A 15,249-nucleotide genomic window follows, 5' to 3' on the forward strand; every position below is an offset into this window, starting at 1 on the left:
TTGATCTCTGATTTGAGTCAAAATCATCTCGAGGGCCAGAGTTTGATGATGGAGGACCGGTTTGGGCCCCCGGGCCTGACGTTGCCTACCCCTGTTCTAAGTACTCATGGACCGTTTTTGATTCCTCCCTGTGATTTGATAAAATTATAGAGCAAATTATCAAACGAGCAGCAAGTTCACCTGATGAGGAAATTGAACTCTTTTAATGTATTGATAATATCATAATACATTTTTATCATTCCTTTATTGAAAGTGCCTTGATTTTGTCTTTATTTGTTGGTTTAATGGGCTGTCTGTGAAAGATAAGAACAGTCTCAACCACATTGTTAAGTGTGCAGTAAGAAAAGAAACCGCTATTCAAACTCAGGTGTCAGACATTTAAATGACAGAAGCTCGGAAGGCAGTGCTTATTAGGCCCGAGCGGCCTGCCACCGCAAGGGCCTATTGTAATCGCAATCGCGATCACAGCGCAGTGCGCGCAGCGCACTGAACCTAAGTGCGCGGAGCGCACAAAAACAGCGCGAAGCGCTGTCCCCATGTCAACCGTAAACTCACCGTGTAAAACAGTGAAGCCCACACCGGAGGTGTAGGCCCTTTATACTTATTATTGCATTAAAATGAATGGGGGTATATAGTGTGAATGGGGGTATATAGTGGATGACGAGCGCGAAGCGCTCGTCATCCACCCAGGAGCCCCAGGAGCCCCACGGATGCGTGCGGATCGTTGAAAGCTTTCCAAAAATGTATAATATGACATCGTCGCGAAAGCGACGATATTGTTTTTGTAAAAAATATTATTATTATTCTTTCTTCTTTCTTCTTCTTCTGCTCTTTGAGCAGGAATTTGACCCCCTGAACATAGTCGAAAACTCACCAAACTTTGCCCAAAATTCAGGTCCGGCGAAAAATTAATTAAAATGTGTGTTTCATATTGGGGGAAAAAAAAATGGCGCGACAGCGCCACCTACAAAAGTGAAAATACATTACGCCAATGGGGGAGGGGCCGACGTAAACTTTGTCGTAGAGCGACGAGATTCGGTACAGATATTCGTCATGTGACGACAAAAAAAAAATATTATTGTGGCCACGCCCCCTGACAAACCGGAAGTCCGCCATTTTGACAGGAAGCCCGGAGAATGCTGAGTCAGCGTTTTCGCTGACGTCGCATTTTAACGAACTCCTCCTAGGGCGTTTGACCAAATGAGCTCAAAATCGCTCCAGCTCATCTCGAGATGTGGGGCATCAAAAGTTATCCAAATTTTTTGGCTAAGTTTTACGGTTTGTTTGCGGCGAAGCCGCAATCTTTCCGAAGTATTTTGCGATTCATCAAAAACTAAAAATCGCTCCCATTCGCACAAACAAACTCCGATTAAAAATCGGAAATATACATTTTATTGACCTTTCACCCCTGGACACAGCAAATGCGAATTAGTAACATTGGCCGCGATAGCGCCCCCTCCAGGTGCAGAAGAAAAATTGCATTATGGGAAAAAAATTAGTTTGTCGGAAATGGATGAAATTCGGTACAAAAATAGTTGACGGCATCCCGATCCAAAAAGCCAATGAGACCCATATCGTATTTTGTACGGTGTTGCCATGGTGAATCAAAATACATTGCGTCGATGGAGGCGGGGCCAACGTCAACTTTGTCGTAGAGCAACGAAATTCGGTACAGACATTCGTCATGTGACGACAAACAAAACATAGTATTGTGGCCACGCCCCCTGACAAACCGGAAGTCCGCCATTTTGACAGGAAGTCTGGAGAATGCTGAGTCAGCGTTTTCGCTGACGTCGCATTTTAACGAACTCCTCCTAGGGCGTTTGACCAAATAAGCTCAAAATCGCTCCCGCTCATCTCGAGATGTGGGGCATCAAAAGTTATCCACATTTTTTGGCTATGTTTTACGGTTTGTTTGCGGCGAAGCCGCAATCTTTACGAAGTATTTTGCGATTCATCAGAAACTAAAAATTGCTCCCATTTGCGCAAACAAACTCCGATTAAAAATCGGAAATATACATTTTATTGACCTTTCACCCCTGGACACAGCAAGTTTGAAAAAGTGACACTGGGCGTGATAGCGCCCCCTCCAGGTGCAGAAGAAAAATTGCATTATGGGAAAAAAATTAGTTTGTCGGAAATGGATGAAATTCGGTACAAAAATAGTTGACGGCATCCCGATCCAAAAAGCCAATGAGACGCCTATCGTACTTTGTACGGTGTTGCCATGGTGACGTCCGGGGCCCCCCATGTTATTGTAATGGGGCTGACACATAAATGTCACATTATATAACATTACAGCGCGTTAGCGCCCTCTGTCAGGAGCTTGTGGACAGTGGACATGGAAGTACGGCCCGTCAGGGGCGTCTGATGCTAATTGTGAAATTAAAAAGATTACGGGCGCGCTAGCGCCCTCTGCAGGCTGGAGCTATTATTCACATGGAGAGGCTAAAAATGTAGTTTTGATGATTACTGACAAAGATTAATGGCACATCAGGGAAATAAAATGCAGATCGGCCATGCTGGCACCCTAGGTACGGTTACATAGAGGCGCTAAAGGAGGCACGGCCCGCGAGGGCCGTTCGATGCCGCTTGCGGCTTTAATTTTTTATTTGATTTTTTATCTTCACTGGCTCACTTGTGTCCTGAAGCATTTACAGTTCATGACGTATTGAATGTGGTCGTTTGTGACGCATTGTTATCGTTTTTCATGACCAGAGAGCAGCGAACAGAATGGCCTTTTGGGATAAAATAATGACAATAATTTTGTGTCTAATATGCAGGGCCGATTATGGGTTTATCGCACATTAATTGTATCATATACGTTATGAAATTTAGGCTTTTCACATAGATTTATGAAATAGTAAAAGCGAAGTTGAGGAGAGAGAGAACAACATTTCAAAATGAAACATTATCATTAGTCAAAGCGATGGCACCAGGCATTCTGAATAGTAGGGATGCACCGATACTGCTGATACCACATGTTTGTACTCATGGCGTGTTTTAGTTAGTAAGTGCTGTGTGAGTGTTGCAATGGAAAGGTCCCAGGTTTAGACCCAGAGCCGTGGGAAGATATTTTAGTTAGGGGGTGCTGAGGGACAAAATTTACCCCCAAAATACTTTTTCTGTGCATAAATCCTATGTATTAACCTCTTAACTCCCGCCTGAACCGAGAGCATTTTCTCCAGTTCAGCTTTAATCCTGTAGGCCAGTGTAACACCTCATTTGAAAGCTAAGATCTACAAATCTCATCTAAATGGATCTTTTTCCTCAAGTCATCAGATTTTTTTCCATCTTTTTTGGGGGGGGGGGGTATTCAACTCATTTTTTGTCATTTTTTTTGTCTTTTTTGTCATTTTTTGTCACATTTTTTGTCATTTTTTGTTATTTTTTTCTTTTTTTGTCATTTTTTTGTCATTTTTTGTCACATTTTTTTTGTCATTTTTTGTCATTTTTTTGTGTCATTTTTTTGTTCTTTTTTTGTCTTTTTTGTCATTTTTTGTCACATTTTTTGTCATTTTTTGTCATTTTTTGTCATTTTTTTGTCATTTTTTGTTCTTTTTTTGTCATTTTTATCGTCACTTTTTTGTCAATGTTTTCTCAATGTTTTCTCACTATTTTGTCACATTTCCATCATTGTTTTCGTCTCAGTTTTGTTGCTATTTTCACACCTTTTTTCCAGAAGCTTTTGGACTGGGGTAAAGCTGGAGAAAATGTGCTCGGTTCAGGTGGGAGTTAAGGGGTTAATATTGCCTGCAGTTCACAAACTATCCACCAGGGGGTGCTGCAGCGCCCTCAGCACCCTGGGTTCCCACGGCCTTGTTTAGACCAGTTTGACAAGAAGACGACGACATCATTGAGCCACTCCAAACATAGGACCTCATCCTCCTTGACACAGACTATAAGAGCTGAAAGGACTGACAGCAGCACAGTGGTTGTGTCTGTATTGTGCTCCTCTAAGTGTTCAGAGTATTTGTAATATTAACGTACTCAGATGGAGAGCTGTCTGTTGTTCAAAGTTTGGTTCTTACCTGAATGTTAGGCCTAAACGTGTGTCTGCTACAGTAGATGTTTTTTGCCGGAGTGAGCAAAGGTCAGTTTGGAGAAGAAAGGGCACAGCATTTTGTGGAAAACACAGCTGTCCAACTGTTTAACATCCATCATCCTTTGGGCTTGAATTACAGCCAGTGGCCTAAGGAGCATTTCATAGGAAGAACAAAGAATGGATTCAATTAACTTAAATAGAGCTGCAACTAACAATTATTTTGTAATCGATTAATCTATCGACTATTTTTACAATTAATCGATTAGTCGCTTGGCTATGAATGGTGTAGGAAGATTTTATTTTTTCCATTTTTTTATCAAATAAAGCTAAAGTGGATCCGCTTGAGGACGTAAAGTAAATGTTTGTTGGAGACTCTTGGTGCTAATTCTGCTTCTGGTTGGATGAGAAAAAGGCCTATTCTGACTAATTTGTTTGTTTGCCGCTTTGTTTTACTATGTGAATGTTCTTTTTGTTTTTATCTGATTTTATTCTTCTGTTGTAGCACTTTGAGGTTTCGTTGAAATGTAAAGTGCAATATAAACTAGAAATGCAATGGCTGCGCCATTGCGATTGACTGCGGAATTGCGGGAAGCGAATGCAGAAATTGCATAAACTCTTCAAATTGCATAAATTGCTTAATTTGCATAATCTAATTTGCATAAACTGGTAAAATGCACAAAATGTCATGTTGCATAAACTGCATAAAATGGTAAAATGCATGAATGGGTTAATTTGCATAAATTATGTAAACTGCATAAACTCTTTAAAATTCATAAATCCTAAATGGCATAAACTCTTAAGTTGCATAAACGGTTTAAAATGCATAAAGTGGTTACTTTGCATAAATTGTTAACATTGCTTTTATATTCCATAAACTGGTCAAACTGTTGAAATGGCCTCAGTGCTTGATTGGCAGAAGCTGCACAAATGGCTGAAAGTCCTGGAGTCTCCCCATTGGCTGGATTCCCCCATACACACCAATGCAAAAATTTCAAACTCCCGTGTAAAAAAACTGGAAAACTGCAGAAGGACCATTTTTTCTCAAAACCCACAAGTTGCAGAAGCTGAACATGCACAAAGTGCAGAAATTGCATAAAATGCAGAAAAAAGTGCAGAAAAGCATGGATTTGCGGCAGCCCCATTATAAGTCAATGGGAAAAATCTCCGACATTTCGGCAGATTGCGGAAAAACCGTAAGTTGCAGAAGTCCCAAAAGTAATAGCACCTTCTCCTCAACATGCGGAACATTTTGATGCATAACTTGCATAAATTGCACAAAGCATGAAGGTGCTGAAAGCTCTAGAATATCGGGAAAAAGATGGAAGAGGAATAATAATAAAGAACATGAAAACCAATAATTGACTGCGGAAGAATTCCGCAGTCAATCAATAAAATGTATTGTTATTAGACACAAACAGATATTCATGAAATTTACAATGTACAAAGTGTACTACATACACTTGCTATAAAAACAAAGTAGGTTTTCATCAAAAATACTGCATTTTCATGTAATTTTTGCTCTATTTGAGTCTGTGTGAACCAGAAAACGATTAATCGATTACTAAAATAGTTGTCGACTATTTCGATAATCGATTAGTCGTCGATTAATCGCTTAGTTGTTTCAGCCCTAAATTTAAACAAAATCTGGAGGAAAACGAAACATCTGTGGAAGAGCTGGAGTTTTAAAACAAATGGGCAATAATCCTGAAGACATCTCAAAATCCACAAACAGAACTTTGCCCATTCGGAATAATTGTCAAAACTCCCTGAAACTAGAATCGACAGACTCTTGGCTGCGATATCAGATTACAGCCAACAAAATGAAACTGTTGCTCTGACCTCAGCGAGACCCGACAGCGAGTTCGTTGTTCCCGTTCGCCGAAAGCATGACATAATCCTGGTCGTGTTGAATATTTGACAGAGCGGTTAATAATGGAGGAGTCTAAATTTAAACGTGTCTCGGAGAGTTTCCCCTGGAGTGTGGTCAGATCAGATCACGGTTACATCCCTGAATGCTGCCGCTCACGAGACGGCAGAAGTTTCAAATGTGCGCGTTTGAGAATCTGGCATATTCTCCCGTCTGTCTCAAAACTGTCTGTTTCCACCAGCTGATGCGGCGCTCGTCTTCATCTGATGATTCTGACACTCAAATTGCTTTCACCACCAAACATGTCTCGCTAACTGCAGCTAACGTGTTTACACCGAGCGGCTGAACTCACTGTGATCATCCGTGACATTTGCTTTTGTAACTTTTCCCCTCATTGGTTTAATGTCATTACAGCTACAGCTTTGATTCTGTCCCTAAGCTAATCTACTAGCTGCTATTGCTAACATAATGTGCGTTTTAGTTCTTGATGACTCTTAATACAAGTGTTAATAGGATGATCGGGGGGTCTTTCATCTCCCCCTGGTGTCTCTGTCCAGAAAGCCACAATTGCAACTTTGCTGTGTCCAGGTCGGAGTCACCAATACACACTAATAGAATCACAAAGAGGAAGCTAACAGGCTAACGGGCAAAGCTAACTGTGGGCTAGCGCTACTTAAACAGTATTTACAGACGAGTTTAAGTGAAAAAAGTATCTCCATTGTGTAATTGGATGTACAATATCCCTCTGTCCCTTTGTGTTTTCTGTCAGCGTAGTATTTACTCTCACGGACAATTAATGAGTAAAAATACGCAACATGCTACGACACCTGCAGTGGCGCTTATGGCCTCTAGGGGTATGAGTTACTGCTTTAGCGGAGCGCATTTTCTCCAGTTCAGCTCTCCCCAAATCTAAAAACTTGACTGGAGCTATAGGCCAGTGTAACACCTCATTTGAAAGCTACAGAATGTATCTAAACGTATATTTTTCCTTGCATTGTTATCTACATTGTCACTTTTTTGACTTTTTTCATCACCACTCTTCAGTCACGTTTTTGTGTTGTTGTCATGTTTTTGTTGGTCTTTTGTTGCGGTTTTGTCATTTTTATTGCTGCTTTTTTGTCACCTTTTCCCGCTTTTTTGTCACTTTATAGTTGCGTTTTTGTCACACGTTTGTTGAATTTTTGGGTCATTTTTTGAACACTTTTTCATCGCTTTTTTGTTGCATTTTTGTCTCGTTTTCATTGCTGTTTTGATGCTTTTTTTTCAACAAGCTTTTAGATTTGGGTAAAGCCAAACTGGAGAAAATGTGGTCAGTTCAGGTGGGGGTTGAGGTTAACAGAGAGAGAAAATCGATAAACGAGCTCTTAAATATTTCCGTTCAAAATAAATGTTTGTGTGAGTGAGACTGGCATTTCTGATCAAAGGCTTGGAATATTTAATCCCCAGAATGAGAAATGATTTAAGATTTTATATCTGCAGCCGAACGTGATTAATTCTACCTTTGCAACCATACTGTACTCATGGGCATCTGCATAAAACTTTTTTTGGTGTAAAGCTATGACTAATAAATACTCACCACTGGCATTTTCTATCAGACTAAGATATAATTACAAAAAATTGAGCTCATTAATTTGTCAACATGTCATGCTTGTACCCAATGATTATAAAGAACAAGCGTCTTCTGTTCGGGGACAGGCAGGCGGTCGTTCCTATAGCAACAGGAGCATCTACCTTTTACCAGCGAATCTTATTTTGTCTATAATTGTAGTATTGTTTATTCTTATTCCCCACAAAATGCAGTTTTCAACCTCTGAACCCCTACCTGAACCCAGCGGACTAGTTTGGCTTTACCCAAATCTAAAAGCAACAAAAATGACACAAAATCAAGGATGAAAATGCAACAAAAGAGCAACAGAAAAGTGACAAAAACACGACAAAAAGGTGATGAAAAAGTGACCAAAAAAACATGAAAATGCAACAGAGAAGCCACAAAAGAGCAACAAAAGGATAACAGAAAAGTGACGGCAACGCGTTTAGATGAGTTTTGTTGGTCTTAGCTTTCAAATGAGCCGTTGACCTTTTAGATTTGGGTAAAGTTAAACTGGAGAAAATGGCGGACGTTATATCTCTAAATGACTTTCTTGTCGAGGTAGTTGCTGTAACAGTATCCCCTTTTTAAATGACCGAATTAAGTTACATTTTAGGCTTGTTTTAGTCCTATGATAGAAAAACTTGAATTGTTTTTAATGAACTTTGAACCTCTGTTGTTGAAATGGTTCAGTAAATTATAGTTGCATTAGATATTGAAAATGAAAAACTTTGTTAAAAGTATTGTAAAAAAAAAAATATTGTTTATTTATTTATGGTTTATTTGGTAGGGACAGTGCAAGTTAATGAACAAGCCACACCGGATTGTAGCCTTAGGCTAATTTTCATCCGTCGTCCCCCATGCACACTCTCATACACACTCATACATCCTGGCCTATTGTACATGTTTTTAGTGGTAGGGGAAACCGGAGTACCCGGAGGAAACCTACGCAGACACGGGGAGAACATGCAAACTCCACACAGAAAGGCCCCGTCCTTGGTGGGAATCGAACCCGGACCTTCTTGCTGTGAAGCACAAGCACTAACCGCTGTGCTACCGTGCCGCCCTTATGCACAGGAGTCTGTAGGAGTGACGAAAGTGTAGATGTTTTCACACAAAGTAAGAAAAAATATGATGATGATGAATAGGTAATTCATTTAAAACTTTTACTGTGTATGTTAACTTAAGATTAATGTGAAAAATGGAACTAGTTGAGCCTCGGTCTCTCGGTGTCTCGTTTTGCTCAGTGGCAGGTGGCAGAGTGGTAAACAGCAGCAGGAGACGCAGTTGGTTCAGTTCACTGACTCCGCCCACATCTGCTCTGGCCCAGCATGAACGCCGTTAAACACCGATGAGCCGATAACTGGTCAATAGTTTGTTTGGACAATAAATAGACAATATATTGAAGCATTTGTTGTTGTTGTTGTTGCAGGTCGAGTGGCAGCAGCTTCCACAGCCTCATGATGGAGGGCGACTGTCTCAGCTGCATCAAGTACCTCATGTTCATCTTCAACTTCTTCATCTTTGTGAGTCTAACAAACACTGCATGTGATGGCTTAGACCGCTCTACTTTCAGCTGTATTTACTCCAAAGTTACTTCAGCTGCATTCACATGCTCTCACTCCAAAAGTCGCTCCTAATGCTGCGTTAGAATTTCCCATATATGGTCATGTTCGAAGCTGCCAGAAGGAGAAAAAAAAGAAGGGAAAAAACATTTTCATATTTTGCCACTGTTACTTGTAACGAATGCTGAATTATTATTATTATTTTTTTTTTTTTTATTTGTTTTATACTAAATGAAGATACAGAGACATAAATGGTAAATGGACTCAACTTATATAGCGCTTTTCTACCTTTGTCAGGCCCAAAGCGTTTTACAGTAAGGAACCAGTCACCCATTCACTGTCTCATTCACCAATGTACGCAGACACATGGAGAGGAGCAAAGTTGTTCACCGTCCCATAAATACTAATAAAATGGACAATGCAAACCAGGAAACTGCGTTAGCTTCATGCTACATATGCTAACATTAACTACAAGTGCCATTTTTCACTTTTACTGAACATATGGATCCAATTTTGGCTTGATTTTATTGGTGTGTGATATGTTTATAGTCTGCCAGAAAACTGCTAAATAGAGTGAAAATGTGTGACTCCCAAAACAAGCCCTCGGCGAGGACACGTTTCCGTCTGTTTCTATGAGCCACGAAATCAGCTGTTCGCCGAACTTATTCCCATGACAACAGCCGTCACACATCACTGTCAATGCAGCGACACGCACACGCCTCCTTGATGATCATTTCTCTCTCTCATGATGAAATACAATGAGGCTGAATCACAAGACCGGAGAGAGATGCACTTTAATCGACACATGGAGAGGAGAGCTTTACTGTGCAGCAGGAAGAGAGAGGCCTACAGGAGAGACGTACCTATATGATATAAAGTTAGGTGCGTGTTCATTAAAAACAAGTCATTTCTTTGCGTGAGGAACGAAAGTGAAACTACTTTGGCTCAAGGTCGACTGCCTTCACACCACACTCAAGAGTTCAAGAGTGCAAGAGGAGCCGCTCCGAGAGAGACACCTGTTTCAGGAGTGTCAAGGAGTGGCTGTTTAGTTCCTGCCAAAGTGCTGGATTCACACTCACCAAAGGCGGCTGTGTAATCGGGAGAGTCGGGACGTTTCCCGGTGGGCCCAGTCCTTTTAGGGCACCAGAAAAAAAAATCTATTATTAATGGAGTCTCACAGTTTTAGGGTTACAGGCCCAAAGGCTTTAACTGGGCTGCAGCAGGAGCCTGAGTTGCTGTATATGCTGGGCCTCATTTTCTAGTTATCCAGTGTTGTTGATGTCTGGTGATATATGGAGATACAAAGTGCATAAATAATATATTTGTTATTTGCATAGCTCAAACTATTCAACCAAAGGAACACATCAGAACCCTCTCCCCACTGTGAAGTATGGAGCAGGAGAATCATGGTGTGGGGCTGTTTTGTTGCTTCAGGGCCTGGACAACCTAATGTCATCAATAGAAAATTAATTCACAAGTTTATCAAGATATTTTGCAGAAAAAACTGAGAAATTCACAACAGCATGTGGATAAGTAAGTCCTTCTTTTGCAGCAATAACTGCTTTTCTGTAGTTACAGACATTCACAACGATCAGGATGAATCTTGGGCCATTCCTCAATGATCAAATGTAAATGTTTGGGTGGTATTAATTCAAGCAGACACTGTTTAATCATTGTTGTGATTTTGATGGCCAATTTAAGCAGAAATGTGAGAAACTCCAGTGTACTCACGCGTTTCACACGTGCCTGTCCCGTCTGTGCAGCTGGGGGGCTCGGTGCTGCTGGCCGCGGGGCTCTGGGTGCTGCTGGACCCTCTGGGCTTCAGGGAGATCGTGGCCTCAAACCCGCTGCTCTTCACGGGCGTCTACCTGCTCCTGGCGCTGGGCTGCATGCTCTTCCTGCTGGGCTTCATGGGCTGCTGCGGCGCCATCCGAGAGAACAAGTGTCTGCTGCTGATCGTGAGTTCTTCTGCACTAAAACCTCCATTATGTGTTTGAATTAAGTCTGCAGAGTGTGTCGGCAAATATTCATATCGCAAAAGCACTGGGGTCTTCCATCTTGACACATTTTTTGCTGTCTTGCTGAAACAATCTGTACTTGAGTGAGAACTTTCTACTTTTACTCCACTACATTTGAAAGATAGTATATTACATTACACGTAGTAGACGTTTCCACAAGGGCTTCAAAGTAAAAAGTACATTTGGCCATGTGTGTTATTTTAAATGCCAAATAATTCACACTCTATGAACAGTAGGTGGCGCTGTGCACATGTGGGACTCGATAACATACTTTATTCAAGTTAATTATGGCCTTTGTAATTAATTAATTGCAATTAATTTCATTTAAGCATCATTTTTTGAGGGGTTGTATTTATTTTTAGAGGTATATTTTCAATGCTTCTTTGTATTTTCCTCCATTTTAAGGCATTTGAAGTGGAGATCCTGAATACAAAGTTTGAAAAGTTTTGGAACCACTGGCCTACAAAGCTCTGCATTGCTGGTGCTTGTGGAAATACAAGGCTGCCATCTGGTGGGGGGAAATAAAATAGCAACTCTTGAGCGCATATAGTTGGATATTTGTACTGAGTATATTGAAATGCTAAGTGCAGATGTTTGATGGTAACATAACTATCCTCTGTTCCTGCCACAGTTCTTCATGTTGATTCTCTTCATCTTTCTGTCGGAGCTGGCGGCGGCCATCTTGGCTTTCCTCTTCAGGGAACACGTGAGTTTGAAGAAGCCAGATCAGGGTCAATGTTTGAAACAGGTTAATAATGGCACACAATGATGAGGTTAACGTTGCAAATACAAAGCTGCTACTGACCATAAGTAATGTGCAGTGGAGGCAGTTTGAGTGCTGAAAGGGAATGAATTATCCTATCCATTGCAGTTGACCCGGGAGTACTTCACCCGCGAGCTGAAGCGCCACTATCAGGGACAGAACCACTCAGACGTGTTCTCCTCCACCTGGAACGCCGTCATGTCGTCCGTGAGTTTCTCTTTCAATTACTCGTCTTTGTAAGCACCACTTCAGTGTTGTCTGTCCTCTCAACCACAACGGCATCACCCATGCAGCCCTTTTTCAAGTACTTTTACAAAATAATCACAGCAGGGAGCTACTCACATAGAGAACTGAACTCTCCCTCAAACTACTCGAGAAAATGGATCAATTCACCCCCTGTACGGCAACACAATGCGGACAAATTCATTGTCCTGAGTTACTTGCATTGACCGTAGATCTACTTACTTTTTACTTTGGAGCCTTTTTAGAAATGTAGTGGAGTAGAAAGTATTGGATTTATCTTTCTAATGTAGTGGAGTAAAAGTAACACATCTTGAATTGAAGCTACTTAAAGGCACACTGCGTAGAATTTTACTTATAAATAAAATTGAAATACTAGCATTTATTTTAAGATTAGAAAAAAACCTCACGAGTGCACAAACAAACATGTGTTTTTGCTGTGAGCGGCTCAGCTCTCCTAAAACATCACATGACTGTACCTTTACTGGGAGTGGGTACGTCTCCAGCTCATCTCCATGGAGATGTGACTAAAAGTCAGTAAAATTTGAGATTAAAATAGGTTAGGTCCTCATCCAAATCTATTCTATGAATAATCCCTGCTGTAATAGTATTTTTCTGTGTCGAGCTGGTCATTATGAGCATGTTTTGCACAGTGTAGTCCAAAATGTTACGCAGTGCACGTTTAAGTAATGCACATATACCCAAAAAGAGTAAAATTGCTTACTTTTGTAATCTTTTGTGTATTTTTCTTGAGGAAGTGTGCAAACAGGATAAGGTATATTGAGCTGTAGCTTCAGCCTAAACCTGAAGTTGAACTGTACATGGAATAATGGAAAAGTAATGACTGAATACACTTATACTTCTACTTACTGACCATCTTTCACAAAAGGCTGCCACACACATGATGAAAATTCTGCAGACTGTGTTAAAGCCACACCACGTAATAATTCACCCAAAAAATAGAATAGAATTCAAGCATTTATATTTACATGTATTACAAATATATTCATATATTTATATGTGTGTTTGCTATGAGTGGCTCAGCTTTCCCCAGTTGTGACATTAACTTTACTGGGAGCGGGACGTCTTCAGCTCGTCTCCATGGAGATATTTGACAAAAGGCAGCCAAATATGTGATTTGGGTTAAGTCCTCATCCAATTCTTGTTATTTGATTCCCAGTTGCAAAAATGCCATTTTCTGTGTCAGGCTGGACATAATGAAAATGTTGCGCAGTGTGTCTTTAAACATCTTATTCATACTGATTGATTTAAGCTCCTCTATATCTGTGCAGTTCGAGTGCTGTGGGGTGAGCGGGCCGCAGGACTTTGACGACAGCCTGTTCAGACTCCTCAGCCCCAGCAAAGCCGTCCCCGAGGCCTGCTGTCAGAGGGAGGTCCCGGGACACGGCGGAGAGGGGGAAGACGCCGGCCTGGAGCAGTGTGTGAGCGGGACGACGGGCTACTACTCACACAAGGTCAATACTTTACTGAGCTGCAGTACAATACATGTAAAAGTGCAGCTTATGCTCAAGCCCGACCTGATATTCGGGCGGGGTCTGTCTGAGCTGTTATGCATGACGGTTGGGTGTGGGTCAGGCTCGAGCATCAAGACTGTTTCATTACTGACTTATACCAGTGGTCCTTTTTCCTCCGCGGGACACGGCTGCATTGAAACTAGTGATGGGCTAAACGAGCCGAGGCACCGATACAGGCATCATGCGCTGAAAGCAATGCCTCAGCCGAGCTGTATCACCGAGAAGAAGAAGTCACGTGTCATACGCAACGAGCAGCAGCGAGCAGCAGGGGGCGCCAGTTCAATGACACCATTGCGGGTGCTCCCGGGCTTGGGCTGCCCAAATCTTTGGGCGAAGAAGTTCTGCCTTGATAACAAAATTATTCAATAGATAGCATGTAAAGCACAAGAGTCATTGTTTTCTTCTCTTTCATGTCCATATTGAAGCGCAACACAAACACACAGACTGATAAATTAAGGCGAACAGCCTACATGAAGCCATTGATATACTGTTCGTGTAGCTCTGTTAGTAGAGCGTCCGGTTGGGAATCATAGGGTGATGAGTTTGAGTCAGATGATGCCCTATGGTGGTTTAGTCCTTTGACTTGACATCCACTGGTAAACAAAAGCAGAATTACTTCTGGTGTCATGTTATTGTCACAGGCACTATCCTTTATTAAATCTTGGTCAGTGACTTCATTTTTAGAGGGTTGTATCACTAATACATACATATACATATACATATACATATACATATACATATACATATACATATACATATACATATATATATACATATACATATACATATACATATACATATATATATATATACATATACATATACATATACAGTGGGGAAAAAAGTATTTGGTTTCACATAGACATTCTATCGGATTTTGGCCAAATACTTTTTTTCCCCACTGTACATATACATATACATATAAGCCTTCCAACACTGCGTGATACAGTGTGACACACTTTGTAAAAGTGTGTGACACACACACCGAGGTATCATATACCCATCACTAGTTGAAGTACTTGCTGCTGGTGTTTTGGTCAGGACAGTGTTTAACTCACAGTGGGCAGCAATCACAATATTATTAGTAGACCGTCATTCCTCACTCCCCATTTACATCAATAGTGTATAGTTCCCGTAAAGACAATGAAGTACAAAGTAATACAATCCTCTTTGCCCTTCAGAACACAGACACAAAGGGATCTTCAATATTGTCCGGGCTGAGCACAATATGAATTTAAGAACATCCTCAAAAATGAACCCTTTGTTGTGCTTCAGGGCTGTTACTCGTCGCTTGTGGGTTATTTCGAGGCGTACATCTTCTCAGCTGGAGCTCTGGCCATCATCGTCCTCACTATAGAGGTATGACACTTTTCACATATGACAATATATGATTTGACTCATTCTTACTTCACTATTTATATATTTACTTAATCAGGGCAGTGAAAATACAAAACAGATGATCCAAAACACGACTACATGTTCTTTCAGTTCCACATAAGTCTTTGCTCAAAGTCTGCCCGTTGTGTTTAGTCTTTTTATCTAAGTTTTCACAATTAAATGCGATACATTCAGATTTGTTACACATCTTAAAGGGAGAAATGCACAGATCTTTTCACAATTGTGGCATT

At 40.9% G+C, this 15,249-nt stretch overlaps 1 protein-coding gene across 2 annotated transcripts in view; it reads left to right on the forward strand.

Annotated features, from left to right (window-relative positions):
* Positions 1–15,249, forward strand: part of LOC306961962 (tetraspanin-18B-like) — an 87,912-nt gene that overhangs the window by 9,421 nt on the left and 63,242 nt on the right. For both annotated transcript variants that reach the window (XR_013792800.1, XM_079554938.1), the window contains exons 2-7: positions 8,933–9,026; positions 10,829–11,023; positions 11,715–11,789; positions 11,955–12,053; positions 13,379–13,561; positions 14,897–14,980. Coding sequence is in view for 1 of the 2 variants with exons in the window: in XM_079554938.1 (XP_079411064.1) it covers positions 8,961–9,026; positions 10,829–11,023; positions 11,715–11,789; positions 11,955–12,053; positions 13,379–13,561; positions 14,897–14,980 (702 nt within the window). In the remaining variant the exon portion in view is untranslated. The remainder of the gene's footprint in view (positions 1–8,932; positions 9,027–10,828; positions 11,024–11,714; positions 11,790–11,954; positions 12,054–13,378; positions 13,562–14,896; positions 14,981–15,249) is intronic.

The sequence above is a fragment of the Gobius niger genome (assembly GCF_951799975.1).
Source record: "Gobius niger genome assembly, chromosome: 4".
Lineage (NCBI taxonomy): Eukaryota > Metazoa > Chordata > Actinopteri > Gobiiformes > Gobiidae > Gobius > Gobius niger.